Here is a 15,785-nt window from a genome sequence, read left to right as displayed (position 1 = left end):
ATAATTCAAATTAATAAATCATAATAAGCCCTAACTTATAATTCAATCAACCAAAACTTGAAATTAATTCGTTTATAAACTCAACCAACATCTGAAAATCATGTTCAAACCATAAAAATTATGAATTTAATATCAAGAACATAATTTCAATTAACAATTATAATTAATTAAAATAATTAGTTACTTAGGGTTTAAGAAATAACCAAAGAGAGAAAACAAGAAGCTGCCGGTGGACAAGGTGGTGCGGCAACAAGCGGGCAGGTGGTGCAGCGGCTGAGTGACGCTGCTGGTGGTTGCGGTGGCCGTGCAGCGACGGCTGAGTTTGTGGGGCAGGAAGAAAGAAGCAACGAGAGAAGGGAATGTCGTTGCGTGCGTGGAGGAGAAAGAAGGGAGAGGAGAGGTTTCTGGTGTGGGCGAAGGACGCGGCGGCGCAGCAATGACTGGGCGGATACTGCGGTGGCGCGGAGGCTGAGCGAGAACAAAAACAGAGTAACTATTAATGGGTGTGCAACCAAGACCAAGGAGTTTAAGAGAAAGAAAGAGAGAGAAGGAGAGGGAGGATTACCGGCGGCTGAGGCTTCGGTAAAGGACGACGGTGGTCGGCTGGACGGCGGCGACGAGAAGAGGGGCTTGAGGTTCCTGTTCACGTGCAGCAGGAAGAAGAGGGTTTTTGTTTCCTTTGAGTTTTACGTGAGTGAAGGAGAGGAGAGAGAGTTATGGGTTTATTTTGGGTTTATTTGTTTTGGGCTTCACCAATTTGGGCTAGGATTAGGATTTACTTTTAGTATTTGAATCCAAAATCGATTAGGCTTGGTTTCCCAATTTCAAATGTGTTTTCGAAATTCAAAGTCTTTTCAACATAGAATTCTAAAATTATTTTACATTGCATAAATCATTAAAACATTTAAAACGTATAAAAATAAATATTCGTTAATTAAATATTTATTTCTAAAATTCGTAAATTCTATTCAAATATAATTAACTATACGTTAAAATAAAAATATAAAATGTATAAAATTACGGGGGATTACAATCTACCCCTCTTAAAAGAAGTTTCGTCCCGAAACTTGACAGGGAAATTCACACCTTTTTCAAAAGTTTTCAACTTATTCATACTAAAGAAGTATTTGTGCCACCTAAGTGCACTATTTTGCCAACTCAAAGCTGTTTGTGTTACTCATGAACACCTTTTCTTATGCGGAGAATCTATTTGCTTTGCATCAACTTGTAAAGGTTGCTAAAAATAAGCATAAAATGCATAAAAATACCATAAAAATAGGTAAAAAGCGCGAATTTCTATCGCATTGATTGATGCTTTTATGATCACTTACTTAATTCCAAGATAAAAAAAACAGTTGTGAACAAATGTGAATTGTCTGTCTTATGTAATGGTTGAGTCATAACGGGATCTCAATTTGTAAATCATGTAAAGTGAAACTGAATAGCAATAGCTTTAGACTGTGCACGTCTGAAGTGACGGACAAACAGGAGTTGGGGTTCATGGTGGTAGCCCATGGCCTTTAATTCGGACCGGATTGATCACCGTGTCCTATTTTTATTTAAACGTTCCTCGATATCGCAGGTCACTGAGGTTACGGAGTCGCGCCCGTACCTCGTCTTCCTTAGTGAAGACTTCTGGATGGTCAACTCGGTCCATTGTCTATTTCAACTAAAATAATATTATTGCTAAAAGTCTAGCCTAGTCTAGTCTGGTCAAGTATGGTCGTCAAACTATCATGTTTTGTCTGCCCTTGTTTGTGTTCATTAGTATCATGTTAGGGTTGTTCGTTTAATAGAATCATGTTAGGATTATTATTGATTTAGTATGTAGTACTCAGCTTTGCTGATTACGTGCTTTTGCTTGTGCATGTTGATCATGGCTATGCCTTATTGATCCTGTGATGACCCAATCTTTGGTGAGCAGTCTCTAAGGATCAATAAGCATTGTCCATCTACAGGTTTGAAGATGATGCATCATTGGGATCGGGATTAGAGAGCTTGTAGTTCTATTCGTTTAATTAAGTGATTTAATTTGTTAACTTGGATTTGAAATTTGTCGTACTATTCGTATTTCCTTAATTCAGTTAAATGGGTTTGGACCTAATATGTAATAGATTATTTATGAACCTAAAAGTTAGTTTTATGTTTTCCGCTGCAAAATTCTGAATAAGCCGATACGTTTTCACACGGGCGATAATGCCTTGATAATTCTCTACGTTTTATATTAAATTTAGAAAAGAGAGAATTGTCGGGGTGTTACAAAGTGGTATCAGAGCTAAGGTTTTATTTTAATAAATTTTTAGGCGCCTAACTAGTTAGTTATTTAAAATAAATTTCTTAAAAATCGAGCTTCTACGGATTATAGTGTTCAAAATTGGTACTTTTTTTTGGGGGGTCGATTTCCTTTTATCTTGTTTGAAAGTATATGATATTTCTTATTTAAGTTCGAAATCAAATTATTATTCAAGTTAAAGTGATAATTTTGACATTTTTATTTTTCTTATTATTTATTATTCAAAAAAATAATGAGTACACTTTTTTTAAAGAAGTTCAAAATTTTTTTAGTTGTTTTAAGATTTAGAATTCGTTATTAGAAAATATAAATCTTTTTCGAATTAATAACTTTATTTTCTAATTTATTCGCTACGCATTTCCTTAATTTATTTTACTTTATTTATTTTATATTTTATTTATGTTATTATTCTATGTTATAATTTTATTATATTAGCGTCCTTTTACCTTGTTATTTAAATTATTCCAATGCTTTAGCTTATGAGAGATGGGTAGTATAAGAAGGGCATATAAGATAGAATTATATGTGCATTAGTAGCTAGTCAATGATAAGAAATTGATTGTTATGTATGTGCATGTGCTAATTGTTTAAGTGTTACATTTACAAGTGCATAAAGAATTGTTTGATTCCACCAAACTTATCGATTACTGAACCTTGTTTATGTTTTGGCTGGAAAATCGTTAGTGAGACCTTGAATTGTTTATTTCAAGAATAAAATGTTTCTTTCCAAGTATACCAACATAGGATCCTTCGAGAAACTTGATATAGAAACCCCTGATATTTACGTGAAGAAAATCATGTTTGGATGTGAATATTATGCTAAAGTTTAAGGGCAACCTATCTTAATGAGAAAGGATATCATAGCAGCCACTATCATTAATTGCTTACCTAACAAATTTCCATACCTAGAACTCAAGGAAAAGTTTAAAGACATGCATTCTGATGATGGAACACCAAAGTTGATTAAGTATGGGACTAGGGATGGTAGGTAGAGATATGACGTAGAGATCCTGACCACCATTATTGAGGTCGTAGAAAATGGGTTTGGACCTAATATGTAATAGATTATTTATGAACCTAAAAGTTAGTTTTATGTTTTCCGCTGCAAAATTCTGAATAAGCCGATACGTTTTCACACGGGCGATAATGCCTTGATAATTCTCTACGTTTTATATTAAATTTAGAAAAGAGAGAATTGTCGGGGTGTTACATAGGTTTTCTTTCTGGTGGGTAATTTGTGTTTGGTTAGTGTTTTGAAGGGTTAGGTTGACTTTCCGGTAATAATTGGTAGGGCCTCGAGAATATTAGAGAGGATCACTTTCTCTTCTTTTTTAGAGAGAGAAATTAGTTATTCTGTCTCCCCTCTCCGGATTGCAGTGATAGTAACTTTCCTTTCTGAATTTCATTACCAACCAATTTAATCTAATTTACCGCTCCATGTTGTGGTATGCAGATTCCCCCTATCGAGAATGATAATTTAGCTACTACACCTCCTCTTGGTGGTGACGGCTGGCATCAAAGATGGGTCAATCGAGATTTCCTGTAAATTATATATTGATCAAGTTATTTCAAAATACCAATGTTTATTGCTAATAAATCGTGTGGAATTTTCTTGAGAAAGTACCTGAGTTTCTGAAAAATCCAATTTCTTTTTGGTCTTTGCGCTCTTATTTTTGGTGACTACTTCTTCAACAATAGGCTTCAACCTCATACTACGCAACTTGTGTGCTTTCCTCCCAAAACTTGCTCTGAAATGACCTCCATCTAGGCATTCCAATCACTTGATCTCACTAAATAATTAAATCGTTAATTAATCTGAACCGCATTTATTGGACTTTGTATAAATACATTAAATGCATACTTGGATCAAGGACATATATCCTCCAGTTTATTACAAAATTACTCATTCACGAGCGAGACCTCTACATAAAAACACCATTCGTCCCTACGGGCAATACTCATATGCACCTTGATCACCCTACAAGATAAGGTGCTATTGCTTGTTCACGTGTAGCGTCAACACTTGTCTATTATATTTTAGTAGAAAAGTATACGTGAAGAAAGATAATCGATGTTTTTTTAATTGGATAAGAGAAGTGTAGGTACCTAACTTTTGATATTGAGTAGAGTGTTAGTAACAAATTAGTTGGGTCCTGCCAAATTAAAGTATAACAATTAAATAGGGTTTGACGTGAAAGAGAAATACGACGAGTAAATCAGGATGTGTGGAGTGTTTGATTAAAAATTAAACAAGAATTAGGATAAATTCTCTCAAAAATGTATCTTAATTATATAAGGAAATAAAATAAGAAATTTTGTTATTCATAAAAGTATCTATATTTTGTTGAGTCAATTTATATGGTGAGTCTAGTGGCCAATGGTGAACATTAGGGTGAGCAAAACATGGTACCCTTTCAAAATTTCAAGAATTGGCCGGAACTGGAACTTGTTGCAACACGTTGCTAAAACATGGAACCGAAAATTGTTGCAACGGGTTCCAGAAAATGAGCACTTGGTTCCGGTTAAGGATACCATGTCATGTCACAGGTTTAAATAAATTGTGCAAATTTATTGGAAAAAAATTCTAATTTATGATTTGGGCTGAAGTTGTATTTCTATATTTGTATTTTTCAAAAATGAGATTAAATTTTTTTTGTTTATGGCTTATGCAGCATTTTTATTTGATTCTGGTTCCAAATTTCAAGTACTCGATATTTGAATCGGTGTTTACATGATACCCAACTGCGTACCCGTTCCAAAAAATTGAGAACCAGACCCGGAACCAGAACTTGTTGAGATAGGTTCCCAATTTTGTTTCCTATAAACGGAATCTGAACAACAAGTTGTGATTCGGAACCACAGATTCTTAACAGGCTCCGGTTCTGATTTAGGATGCCCTGAATTTTTTTTCACCCCTATTGCAAAATAGTCTGACACGGTTAGCTTTAAACTTGTCTATATGTAAAATATTTTATTCACAAGACCATCTGTACGTTTATGCAATGACAAATCACCAAAGAATATTGAGATGCAAAAATTGCTAGTTGGTTGGGAACTCGTATACGTGCCTCTACTATCCTTGATATTTTCCTAAACCTTCGACGTAATGTTGGTCTCCCTATAAAAAAATCATTACTTAACTTTTGAGTATTTGGAAGACGCGTAATACTCTCAATTTTAGACAAACTCATGTCTCATCTATGAGTAAATGTATTATATCTCTAAATTTATTTACGGAATGGGACATTCATACTTGTATTGATTCTCTGGATGCTAATTTTTCTAGGAATTGGGTTTCTCACTCTCCTAGCACCATCTGGGTTGCATTGGCACTCCCATCCAATGGATGTTTGGAAATTAATTTTGATGGTTTCGTTCGTAATAATCCGGACCAGCCGGTGTTGTTATTAGAGATCATCTGAGTAATAATGAGTCATACATGCAACCTTGGCTCATCATCTCCGATTCATGCAGAGGCATTCGCTCTTCGAAATAGTCTTCTGTTAGCTATTGAGCATAATATTCATCGGGTTTTCATTGAATGTGACAAATTATTGATTATTAATATTTTGTAAGGTATAACACAATGTCCCTAGAAGAATCACCCGCTGATAGATAGTTAAACATCTGTTAAAAAAATTTGAAAAGGTTACATCTCGTCATACATATCAGGAGGCCAATCGTGCAACAAATTATGTTGCAGCCATAGATCACCAAATTCAGATTTATCAATATCGATTTATCAAGATATTGATTTTTACCTACTTAGTTTATTTCTTTAAATAAATGAGAATAGTGAAGATTATCTTAACTTTCGTACTCCCTCCGTATTTATTTAAGGGATACACTTGCCTTTTCCGGCCGTATTTATTTAAGAGATACACTTGCCATTTTTAGTAATTTACAACCCCATCATCTAATTAAATAATACTTTCTCGATTTCACAATAGTTGCAACACTTTCTAAAAAAGGAAACATCATATTAGTTGCAACACACCATAAATAGAAAGTATTTTGAGCAATGTTACTTTTATATCCCTTATTTAATAATCACATTTACTCTTAAACATCCACCCATTTCCAAACTCATTTCATAATAACCCTAAGCCTTCCCTCCCTTTTATTTACTGACCTTCCTATCTCTCTCTTCTTTACCTAACACCCCAAACTTTCTGGATTATTCATCCCCTTTCTCTCGTATCATCCCACCATACTCAAGAACCCTAATTTTTTTTTGTTATTTGACTTTCTCTCTCCTCCAAAAACCCAGATCTGAAATTAAAATCATGAAATTTCACCTCCAAAATATCTAAATTCATAATCTAGTGTTGTTCTTGGTATTTTTAAGCTTTCGAATCGAGACCTCTATTTCTCATGATGAAGGGTAAAAAGCGACAGATTTCAGACACTTTCAAAGACATCTATGGAAATGTTTACTACGAGTTTGAAGATGTTGATCCTGATCCAGAATGGGAACGGATTCGAGAGAAGCTAGATCGTGAAAGATGCGGATCTAATGACACTAAAGAAGAAAACAAAAAAATGGTGTATTTGAGATTGGTTGCAAATACTCAAAAGAAGAGAGCAAAACCACAGTCACCTGATATTGAAAGTCTTAGATGGGACTTGGACGAAATCCCTGAAGTACCAGATACACCCGACAATCCGGGCGTTAATGACAATCCGGGTGTTGGGTTCCCCCACAAATTTCGTATTGGTGTCTTGTTTCCTCCGACTACTGAAAGTCTACCTCAATCTCACAAAGGTATGTCTTTTTTTTCAATTAACTAAAACATGCATGTATTTTGCCTCTATATCTGTCTCTGTTTTGTGCTTTATTTTCCCACAAGCTTTTATTGTTTTGTTAAATTTGTTGTTAGTCTACCCCTTGTCTTCTTTTTAATTCTTATTTATATGGTAGTTTGTGTGTGGAGGAGGAACTAGATCAAATTTATTTCCCCACAAGTAAACGTCATTGGTAATTTTAAGTTTAGTAAACAAGAATTATATGGAGTTAGTAGTGATTATGAATTTATACTGGAGCTAGTGGTGATTATTACTCAAGAACTTCGAAAATAAGGATTTAGTCAACCGTGAGTGGTGATTATTAATTTGTTTTTGGAGTTAGTGGTGATTATTTATCAATAATAATTGGTTAGTGGTGATTGTATTAGTAATTTTTTTGGAGTTAGTTAGTGGTGACTATGTTAGTAATTTGTATTTCTAGTTAGTGGTGATTCTACTAATATTAATATCTGTAGTTAGTGTATTAGTGATTCCTGTTGTATTCAGCTTATGCACCCTTTTCTTATCTGGGATTGGAATGACAGAGTTGATGTATGTTTGTTGTATCTATATTTGTATTCAGAGAATGAGAGAATGTTGTTTTCTTCTTGTCTTTATAATTATGAATCTGCCTATCTTGAAATAATTCATATCTATTTTTTTTTTTGACATGTTTATGTGCAGTCCCTAGTACAAGTACAACCCCTGCTTATGCAGTACAAATCTCTCCACTCAAACAAGCGTCTGTGCTGAAAATTGAATACGATTCTGATGAGACTCAACCATGAACTCCATGTATCAGGTGTATTTGTTGCTTACATCTTGCTGGTTGTTAACATTTCTGTGGCTTTGTTGACATTATGTTGGTTGCTTACATTTAGTTTGGCTTTGTTGACATTATGCTGGTTGTTGACATTTTCTGTGGCTTTGTTGACAATATGTTGGTTGCTTACTTTTTGTGTGGCTCTGTGGGTTCAGTTATACGTGGTAATGTAGTGTTTAAATTGGTGTAATCCTCGGTGATGTGTAGACATTTTCTGAAAGGGAACACTAACACATTCGCTGGAGTAATTTGTTTTAACTTCATAATTTTGAGGTCTGAATGATTGTAGGTGCATCTAAATGTTGGTAATATGCGTACATTATGTTTAAAATTGAGGGGCCCAATGATCATGATCCTCAATGATGAAATGGAGGTGTTTTATATCTGAAATACCAATGTTTGGATTATTCTACTGTTTACCACCTTATAAATTAGAATACGTGACCAAATTCTCCAATACAATGTGTTAGAAGTCCCTTTATGATGTTAATAGTGTCATTTTAATTCTGAGAGGACTCTGTCATTTCTGTGATCATAATGTGAGAGTGTAACACCCCGACAATTCTCTCTTTTCTAAAATAACCTTTTAATATAAAACGTAGAGAATTATCAAGGCATTATCGCCCGTGTGAAAACGTAACGGCTTATTCAGAATTTTGCAGCGGAAAACATAAAACTAACTTTAGGTTTATAAATAATCGATTACAGGTTTAGTCCCAAAAAATCAACCAACGAAAATAAGGAAATATAAATAGTACGACAAGTTTAAAGTCCAATTAAACAAACCCAAGTCAACTTAGCAAATCAAAACTAAATACAAGCTCTCTATTCCCAATCCCAATGATGCAACATCTTCAAACCTGCAGATGGACAATGCTTATTGATCCTTAGAGATTGCTCACCAAAGATTGGGTCATCACAGGATCAAAAAGGCATAGCCATGATCAACATGCACAAGCAAAAGCACGTAATCAGCAAAGCTGGGTACTACATACTAAATCAATAATAATCCTAACATGATTCTATTAAACGAACAACCCTAACATGATACTAATGAACACAAACAAAGGCAGACAAAACATGATAGTTTGACGACCATACTTGACCAGACTAGACTAGGCTAGACTTTTAGCAATAATATTATTTTAGTTGAAATAGACAATGGACCGAGTTGACCGTCCGACAGCCTTCACTAAGGAAGACGAGGTACGGGCGCGACTCCGTAACCTCGGAGACCTGCGATATCGAGGAACATTTGAATAAAAATAGGACACGGTGATCAATCCGGTCCGAGATAAAGGCCATGGGCTACCACCATGAACCCCAACTCCTGTTTTTCCGTCACTTTAGACGTGCACAGTCTAAAGCTATTGCTACTCAGTTTCACTTTACATGATTTACAAATTGAGACTCTGTTATGACTCAACAATCACATAAGGCATATAATCCACATTCGTTCACAACTGTTTTTATCTTGGAATTAAGTACGTGATCATAAAGGCATCAATCAAGACTCATTCCAATTTACCCAACCTTTCCTTTAACCATGATCAACCCTGTATATGGGTATAAAGTCTCAACTTACTAAACAAGGTCCACCGCCCTCATAAAGTAGTGAAAAGCTAGAAAGGGAACAATAATCAATCGATCCAAACCAACATATAGAATAATCTAGTGTTCCCAACCAACATGTTTGTATCAATCACATACTAACATGTTACAATTCTCATAATGCAATATAAGTTCAATATGTCCGTCCAACAGTATTAAACATGCAATTTCAACATAACCAAGCTCAACAACAAATTCAACATGGTTTCAACAATTAGCACACATTCCAAGCACACAGGTATGTACGTACCTTGTGTAAACAAACTGATAGGCCACTTTAACACTTTCAAAAGTCGCCTAAAGAGAATTCTCTGCCTAAAACAACCAACAAGGATTTCCAATCAACTTCAAATCATTCACAACTATACTAGAGCATTCTAAATACATCCTAAACATGTTCAGAACATTCCCCAATATCAAAACTTGAATGTTTAATTTCCTAGCATAACAATTATTGAATTAATTATTGAAATTCGTTGAAAACTCTTCGCAAACATCATACTTTAAATTTTCAGCAATATGAAATCGTTTAAAGCTTTCCCAAAACCAGATTATCATGCTTAGAACATAAAAATAATAATTTTAATAATACATAACCATTCTATCATGATTAAAACCTTAAAAAAATCATGTTTTAATAATTAAAATCCTTATTTTAATTCAATTATATAAATCTGAAAATTAAATTATTAATTATGCAAAGTATATAATCTGAAATTCCTAACTTTATAATAAGACTATAATTTAATTCAAGAAACATGAATAAACTAATAAAACATATTTAATAAAACATGCTTAAAATATTTAACTATCTTAGGGTTTGAGAAATTTACCAAATGGAGAGGAGAGAGGGAGGCTGCCGGCGGCAGGAGCGTGGCTGGGCGGCACACGGTGGTGCGCTGGTGGCAGCGAGGGTGGTGGATGGGCGAATGAGCAAGGACGCAGATTAACAGCCACGAAAAAAGAGAAAAAGAAAAACGAAGGAGGAAGGAGGGAAGAAAGGGAAGGAGGAACTATCGTGCTGGACGGCGAGGCTGCGGCGTCGGTGGCTGAAGCAAGGCGGTTCACGGTGGTTGCTGTAAACATGCCACGATTAAGGAGAGAGCAAGCAACGAAATAAAGAAAGAAAAAGAACGAAAGAGAGGAGGAAAGAGGAGACTACCGGACAACGGAAGGCGGCGGCGAGGGACGCCGGCAATCGAGCAGGTGACTGGTGGTGGTGGCGGCGTGAGAAACAACAAGCAAGGGAAGGAGCAATGGCAGTTACGTGAACCTTGAAGGAGGGTTTGTTTTGTTTTTTTTTTTTTTTTTTTTCTGTTTTCACGTGAAAGTGAAGAGAAGGGAGGAGAGGAGAGTTGTGTTTTATTGTTTTGGGCTTCACCCAATTGGGCTAGAAATAGAATTTAGCTTAGCATTTGAATTCAACACCGCTTACGATTGTTTTCCAAATTCAATCTTTTTTGTAATTCGAATTCTTTACGAAATAAAATTCTAAAATTATTTTTGATTTCGTAAATTCTTAAAATATTTAAAATGCTTATGAATAAATAAATATACATTAAATATGTATATTTATTACTAAAATTCACCAGTATAATTTAAATATAATTAATTTTTCGTAAAACTAAATTAATAAACTTATAAATATACGGGGGATTACAATCTACCCCTCTTAAAAGAAGTTTTGTCCCGAAACTTGACACAAGAACTCACACAATTTTCGAAAGTCTTTAATTCATTCTTACTAGCACTACTACAGAAATGTCATTTAATAGCGTTTATTTAATAGCGCTTTTGCCTCTTCAGCTATCAAAAATTTAAAAAACAACATATTATAGCGCTTATCTAAAAAGCGCTGTGGTATGTTCACATATTATAGCGTTTAGATCTTCTGCGCTATCATATTACCCGTTTATTATAGTAAAAAAGACTTCCCGTTTATTATAGGGAACAAAATGTTAAAACGAGTAAAAAGTTAACCGCCTAACTCTTTCTCTCCTCGGATTCTCTTCAGTCAATCTGCAAAACCTCAAAACCCCAAAAGTCTCAATGGACGCCGAAACCCTCCTACCAAAGTCCTTCACACGGCGACGAGTTCCTTCAGGCGGCGGCGATTTATTTCAGATGGCGGCGTTTTCTCTCGCCCTGCGCCCTACGATGCTTCTTCTCACTACGAAATTGAATTTTAAGGTAATTCATCCACAAAATTTGCGGAATTTGTTGATTATGTTTGGTTTAATTTTGATTGGGTTAATTATGGGCTATGGGTTTTTGTTCCTCTGAATTGGTATACCTAGGTAGTGAGCATTTAGATTGTAATTGGGTTTTGATTCTTAATTTTGATAATAGGTTGTCGAATTATTTGATTTCATGATTGCATTGGAGCAAAACTTATGGCTACCATAATCCATTAATCAATTCACTCATGTCATTCCATGTAAATTAAACACTGTAAGAAGATGAAATCTGTAATAACTATTACAAAGTTAACCCAACTTGTATAACTATTACAAAGTTAACAAAATTTATGCTTTTTGACTTGCCAAATTTAGAGAGCATCTATGATCGGCAAGTACTGAGTTGCCCGTCTTTGCTTAGATTTGAGGTGTTTAATTATAAAAAACTCAAGCTTCTTGAGGTCTTGGTGGGACGACAAAATTGTATTATTGAGATTGTAGGAGAGAAAGAATGGACTGATAAAGTGATTGAGTATGGTCCAAGCTCACATTTAAATATACTGAAGCATTAGTTCCTGCAGTGCTATCTACTCCTATGTAAGATTTTTAGTGCTTGTTTGTTATAATTTATGCAGTTTATTGCCTGAAGCATCAGTAGGTCGGAATTGTCTAAATTTGAGGGTTTTGAATTTTAGGTGTTCTTGTGTTGGGTTGCTTGAGGAGGCAGAGATTGTGGATGTTACATACTATTATGCTTAGGTATCTCGCATCGCCTGGAAGCTCACCAGGTTGTAAAACTAGGAGCTTTTTAACCATTGTCTACAATTTCTTATTTTAAAAGGCTGAAATTTTGAAAGTAAGATTCTTTTTTTTTGTCAACTAATAAGAGTTTTTTTAATTATAATATTGTGCTTCTGCGGTTGCTAATAAGTTAAAGAGACTCTCAAGAGCTAGGGGCTTGACAAAGTACAAAACCTATAGGATTGTTACAATGAGTGCTGAATTGTTGTTTGAATTTTAATGATATTTTGGAAGTAGGACATCAGAATTGGAACTACAAATTTAGGAAATTTTCCATAATGAAAATGGGAGGGGGTGGAAATTTTCAGGCATACTATTATGCAAAAAGTTTTTAATTGCTGATAGACTTTATTGGTGTTGATTTTGTTCTGAAAAAATGTTCTTACTTTATCAGGTTGATCTAACAATGTGTTCTGATGCAGGTTATTGACTATTGTAGCTCATATTGGTGGTATAATATTTGTTAAAGTAGTATCTGGATTGTTGGAAAAATGGGTTCAGAAGGTCCTGCACCGTCAGCAGTAACAGACTAACAGTTCATGTTAAGAAGTTTCATGGAGTTGCTGAAAATCCGACAGAGACAATTGTGCGTAATCTGAAAGAATACATGGAGAAGAAGGGTTTACCAAAAGGGCTGGCTTTAGGGAGCTGCAATGTTCTTGAAACTGCAGGACTTGGGGCATTTGCTCCTCTTCATCAGACGCTGCCATCTGCCATTAATAGGAATGATTCAGAATTGCCAAATTCTGGGACTGTTATTTGGGTCAGTTGCTCAATACTTTCTTCTTCACAGTTTGTTGAATAAAATTTGATGCAAAATAGTTAAATAGTTGTATGGGATTCTCTCTACTTTAAATTTCTGGCATTTGTTGCACCAAAAGCTGAATCATCTTATGTTATTATAAGTTGCTGTTGATTCTATACCAACTGGGAGTTTGCCTGTGTGATAGGTGGAAATCATACTTTGAGTAATCTTTTACCCTTCACTTGCTGAATACGTTTTATGGTACTTTCGCTATGCCATATCGCATGCTTAGATAGTGATACCAATCAATTAGAACCCACGATTTGGTGGGAGCTTGCCAGTGTTCGGACACATTATATTTCAGTGTCAGCACTATAAAAAAAGCGTTTCTACACTTGGGGTAGGAGGAGCAGCAAAATATGTTTGTGGTTCAATGTGAACTTAGTTACCTTATATAATGATTGGAACTAAAAATTGGAACTAGGACATCAGAATTGGACATGCTGAATTGTTGTTTGAATTTTAATGATATTTTGGAAGTAGGACGTCAGAATTGGAACTACAAATTTAGGAAGATGGGAGATTTTGCATTCTAAAGTTGGAGGTTAATACATAGCTTCAATTAAGAAGTATGTATACTTCGTTTTTGTTTTGTCATAAGTTATTATGTTTTTTCCATAAGTTTGAGATTTTTCATGATTGAAGACATCCTAGCCAATAGAGGATTGAGAAGATCCAATAATATTCTTTTTTATATTCCTAATGGTTTTGTTTCTTAATGTAACTATGTTTTTCTAGGTATGCAGAGATCGTATAATTCAGGAGGAGTTCAATTCTCTAAGCCTTTCTAAGTTGCAGAAGTATTTGACAGATGAGGAATACAGGTAGGTGACATTTTTATTGTCATATGTCAGTATTGTTTTACTTATCTTTGGTTGAAGTCTACACTTATATTAATATGGAAATAGATAGTCTCTCTCCCCGTCAGTTTTGCTCAGGTTTTCTTCTGGGAAATATGCTTTTTGTCCCTGCTACAATATGGCTCTTGGGTTTTATATCTTGTTGCGAGATGTAGACCAATTTGGTGCTAACTATAACAGTTTTGCTGGCCGGCCAGTGGTAGCTCCTCATTCTCTTTGGAATATATTGCGATGTGGTTGTTGTGGGACTGAATCTAAATGTGTAAACTTCATCTTGGCAGAGAGATAGATGAAGATATATCTCGACTAAAGACTAGTTGTCAGCTTACTAGCTGATCTTGGCTGCAATTGATCAATCTTGTTCGAGGATCTCATAAATTAAATCTCCCAGTTTGGGGCTGCAGAGCTACATGCGGTCTCTTCCTTCATAGGCGGGATTGCGTCACATGAAGTGATAAAGGTATGCTATATTTATCAAGATTTTATTGTTTTATTCTGTTTTATTGTCAAGATCCATAGCGCCTAAGAGTTGGATTAACACTTGCAAAATACTTAGTGTGGTAGCTAGTGATTAGTGGCTTCCTTGGACATGCAACACTTTAGAGATTCATTAATAGTACGCATTCCCTGTAAAGATCTCCACAACTTAAGAACCGGCTATGTACTATACTTTTCACTTATGGCTTCTGATGTCAAAGGAACAATCTTATTCTGTAATGGTACTCGGACCATCTTCATCTTTGTCACTTTTGTCCGAGTAAACAAAATGGAAGGGCTACGAGTCATGGCATCCATCTCGGATCCATCTCCGTAGCTTCAATTGATAATATATCAGCAAGGAATTATCTGTAATTCTTTTCCAAAAACATCATAATCTATTACTATAATGTGAAGTTCAATTTTTTTTCATGTATGGCACTTATTGTTTATGGTAATACTAATTCTTTCGGGTTTTTCCTTTCTATATATGTATGAATTATTATACCCCATTGTTTCGCAGTACTTTTCAGATTGTCAGTTTCCAAGTTATGACAAGGAGCAGATTGACTAAGTAAGAACCGAATGGGTGCGCCATGTTGTTCAACAATTGTATAATAGCTAGGTTATGTTGAAGGAACAAAAAAAATAAGACTCTATTAATTAATGTATTTTACGTAGTTTAATGTTTAGAATTTTATTTTAGATCTATGTAATCGGTTTTATTAGGGTTACAATTGCAAAAATTCTTTTAATTCAGGTTTGGAAATTAATTTTCAACTATTTACTATTCTTCAATATATGGTGTTATTTTGTGGCAAAAAATGAGATACTTTTCAGGTATATAATAAATATAAAAAAAATAATAATAATAACTTTGATAGCGCTCTATATACATCTGCTATTAGAAAATAATTTAAAAATTGGCGGTAAACCTTTAATAGCGTTTCTTTAATAGCGCTTATAAAGTGCTATGAAAGAAAAATTTGAATTATCCTAATATTACATATGACAGCGCTTTTGAAAAGCGCTATTAAAGGTACCTTTTACTTTTAATAGCGGAGCCAACAACAGCGCTTCAAGAAGCGTTGTTAAAAGCATTATTAAGCGCTATTAAAAGCATTTTCTGTCGTAGTGTAGAGAAATACTTGTG

The 15,785-nt window shown here is 34.7% G+C and overlaps 1 protein-coding gene across 17 annotated transcripts; it reads left to right on the top strand.

The window, feature by feature from the left end:
• Positions 1-6,368: 6,368 nt before the first annotated feature.
• LOC130470318 (uncharacterized) lies at positions 6,369-15,430 on the top strand. Of its 17 annotated transcripts, none has more exons than XR_008930467.1 (8): positions 6,369-7,058; positions 7,763-11,702; positions 12,385-12,448; positions 12,913-13,253; positions 14,034-14,119; positions 14,204-14,354; positions 14,437-14,615; positions 15,156-15,430. XR_008930467.1 is itself a non-coding variant. In XM_056840264.1 (6 exons), the coding sequence occupies exons 1-3, from the start codon at positions 6,668-6,670 to the stop codon at positions 12,955-12,957; spliced, it is 612 nt and encodes a 203-aa protein (XP_056696242.1). In that variant the 5' UTR covers positions 6,373-6,667; the 3' UTR covers positions 12,958-13,253; positions 14,042-14,119; positions 14,437-14,615; positions 15,156-15,430. The 17 variants fall into 17 exon arrangements, 2 of the variants coding, with proteins under 2 accessions (XP_056696242.1, XP_056696241.1); XR_008930464.1 differs by having other exon boundaries at positions 12,385-12,477; XR_008930465.1 differs by having other exon boundaries at positions 12,385-12,545.
• The last annotated feature ends 355 nt before the right edge of the window (positions 15,431-15,785 follow it).

This window comes from Spinacia oleracea, chromosome 3 (assembly GCF_020520425.1).
Source record: "Spinacia oleracea cultivar Varoflay chromosome 3, BTI_SOV_V1, whole genome shotgun sequence".
Lineage (NCBI taxonomy): Eukaryota > Viridiplantae > Streptophyta > Magnoliopsida > Caryophyllales > Amaranthaceae > Spinacia > Spinacia oleracea.
This window is presented reverse-complemented; position numbering and strand designations above follow the sequence as displayed.

Bases quoted from the DNA above. Each gene is read 5' to 3' on its own strand.
- LOC130470318 (XM_056840264.1), top strand. From the start codon at position 6,668: ATGATGAAGGGTAAAAAGCGACAGATTTCAGACACTTTCAAAGACATC. The intron at 7,059-11,526 runs GTATGTCTTTTT...GATTCTCTTCAG, and splicing joins TCTACCTCAATCTCACAAAG to TCAATCTGCAAAACCTCAAA. The intron at 11,703-12,912 runs GTAATTCATCCA...GTTCTGATGCAG, and splicing joins CTACGAAATTGAATTTTAAG to GTTATTGACTATTGTAGCTC.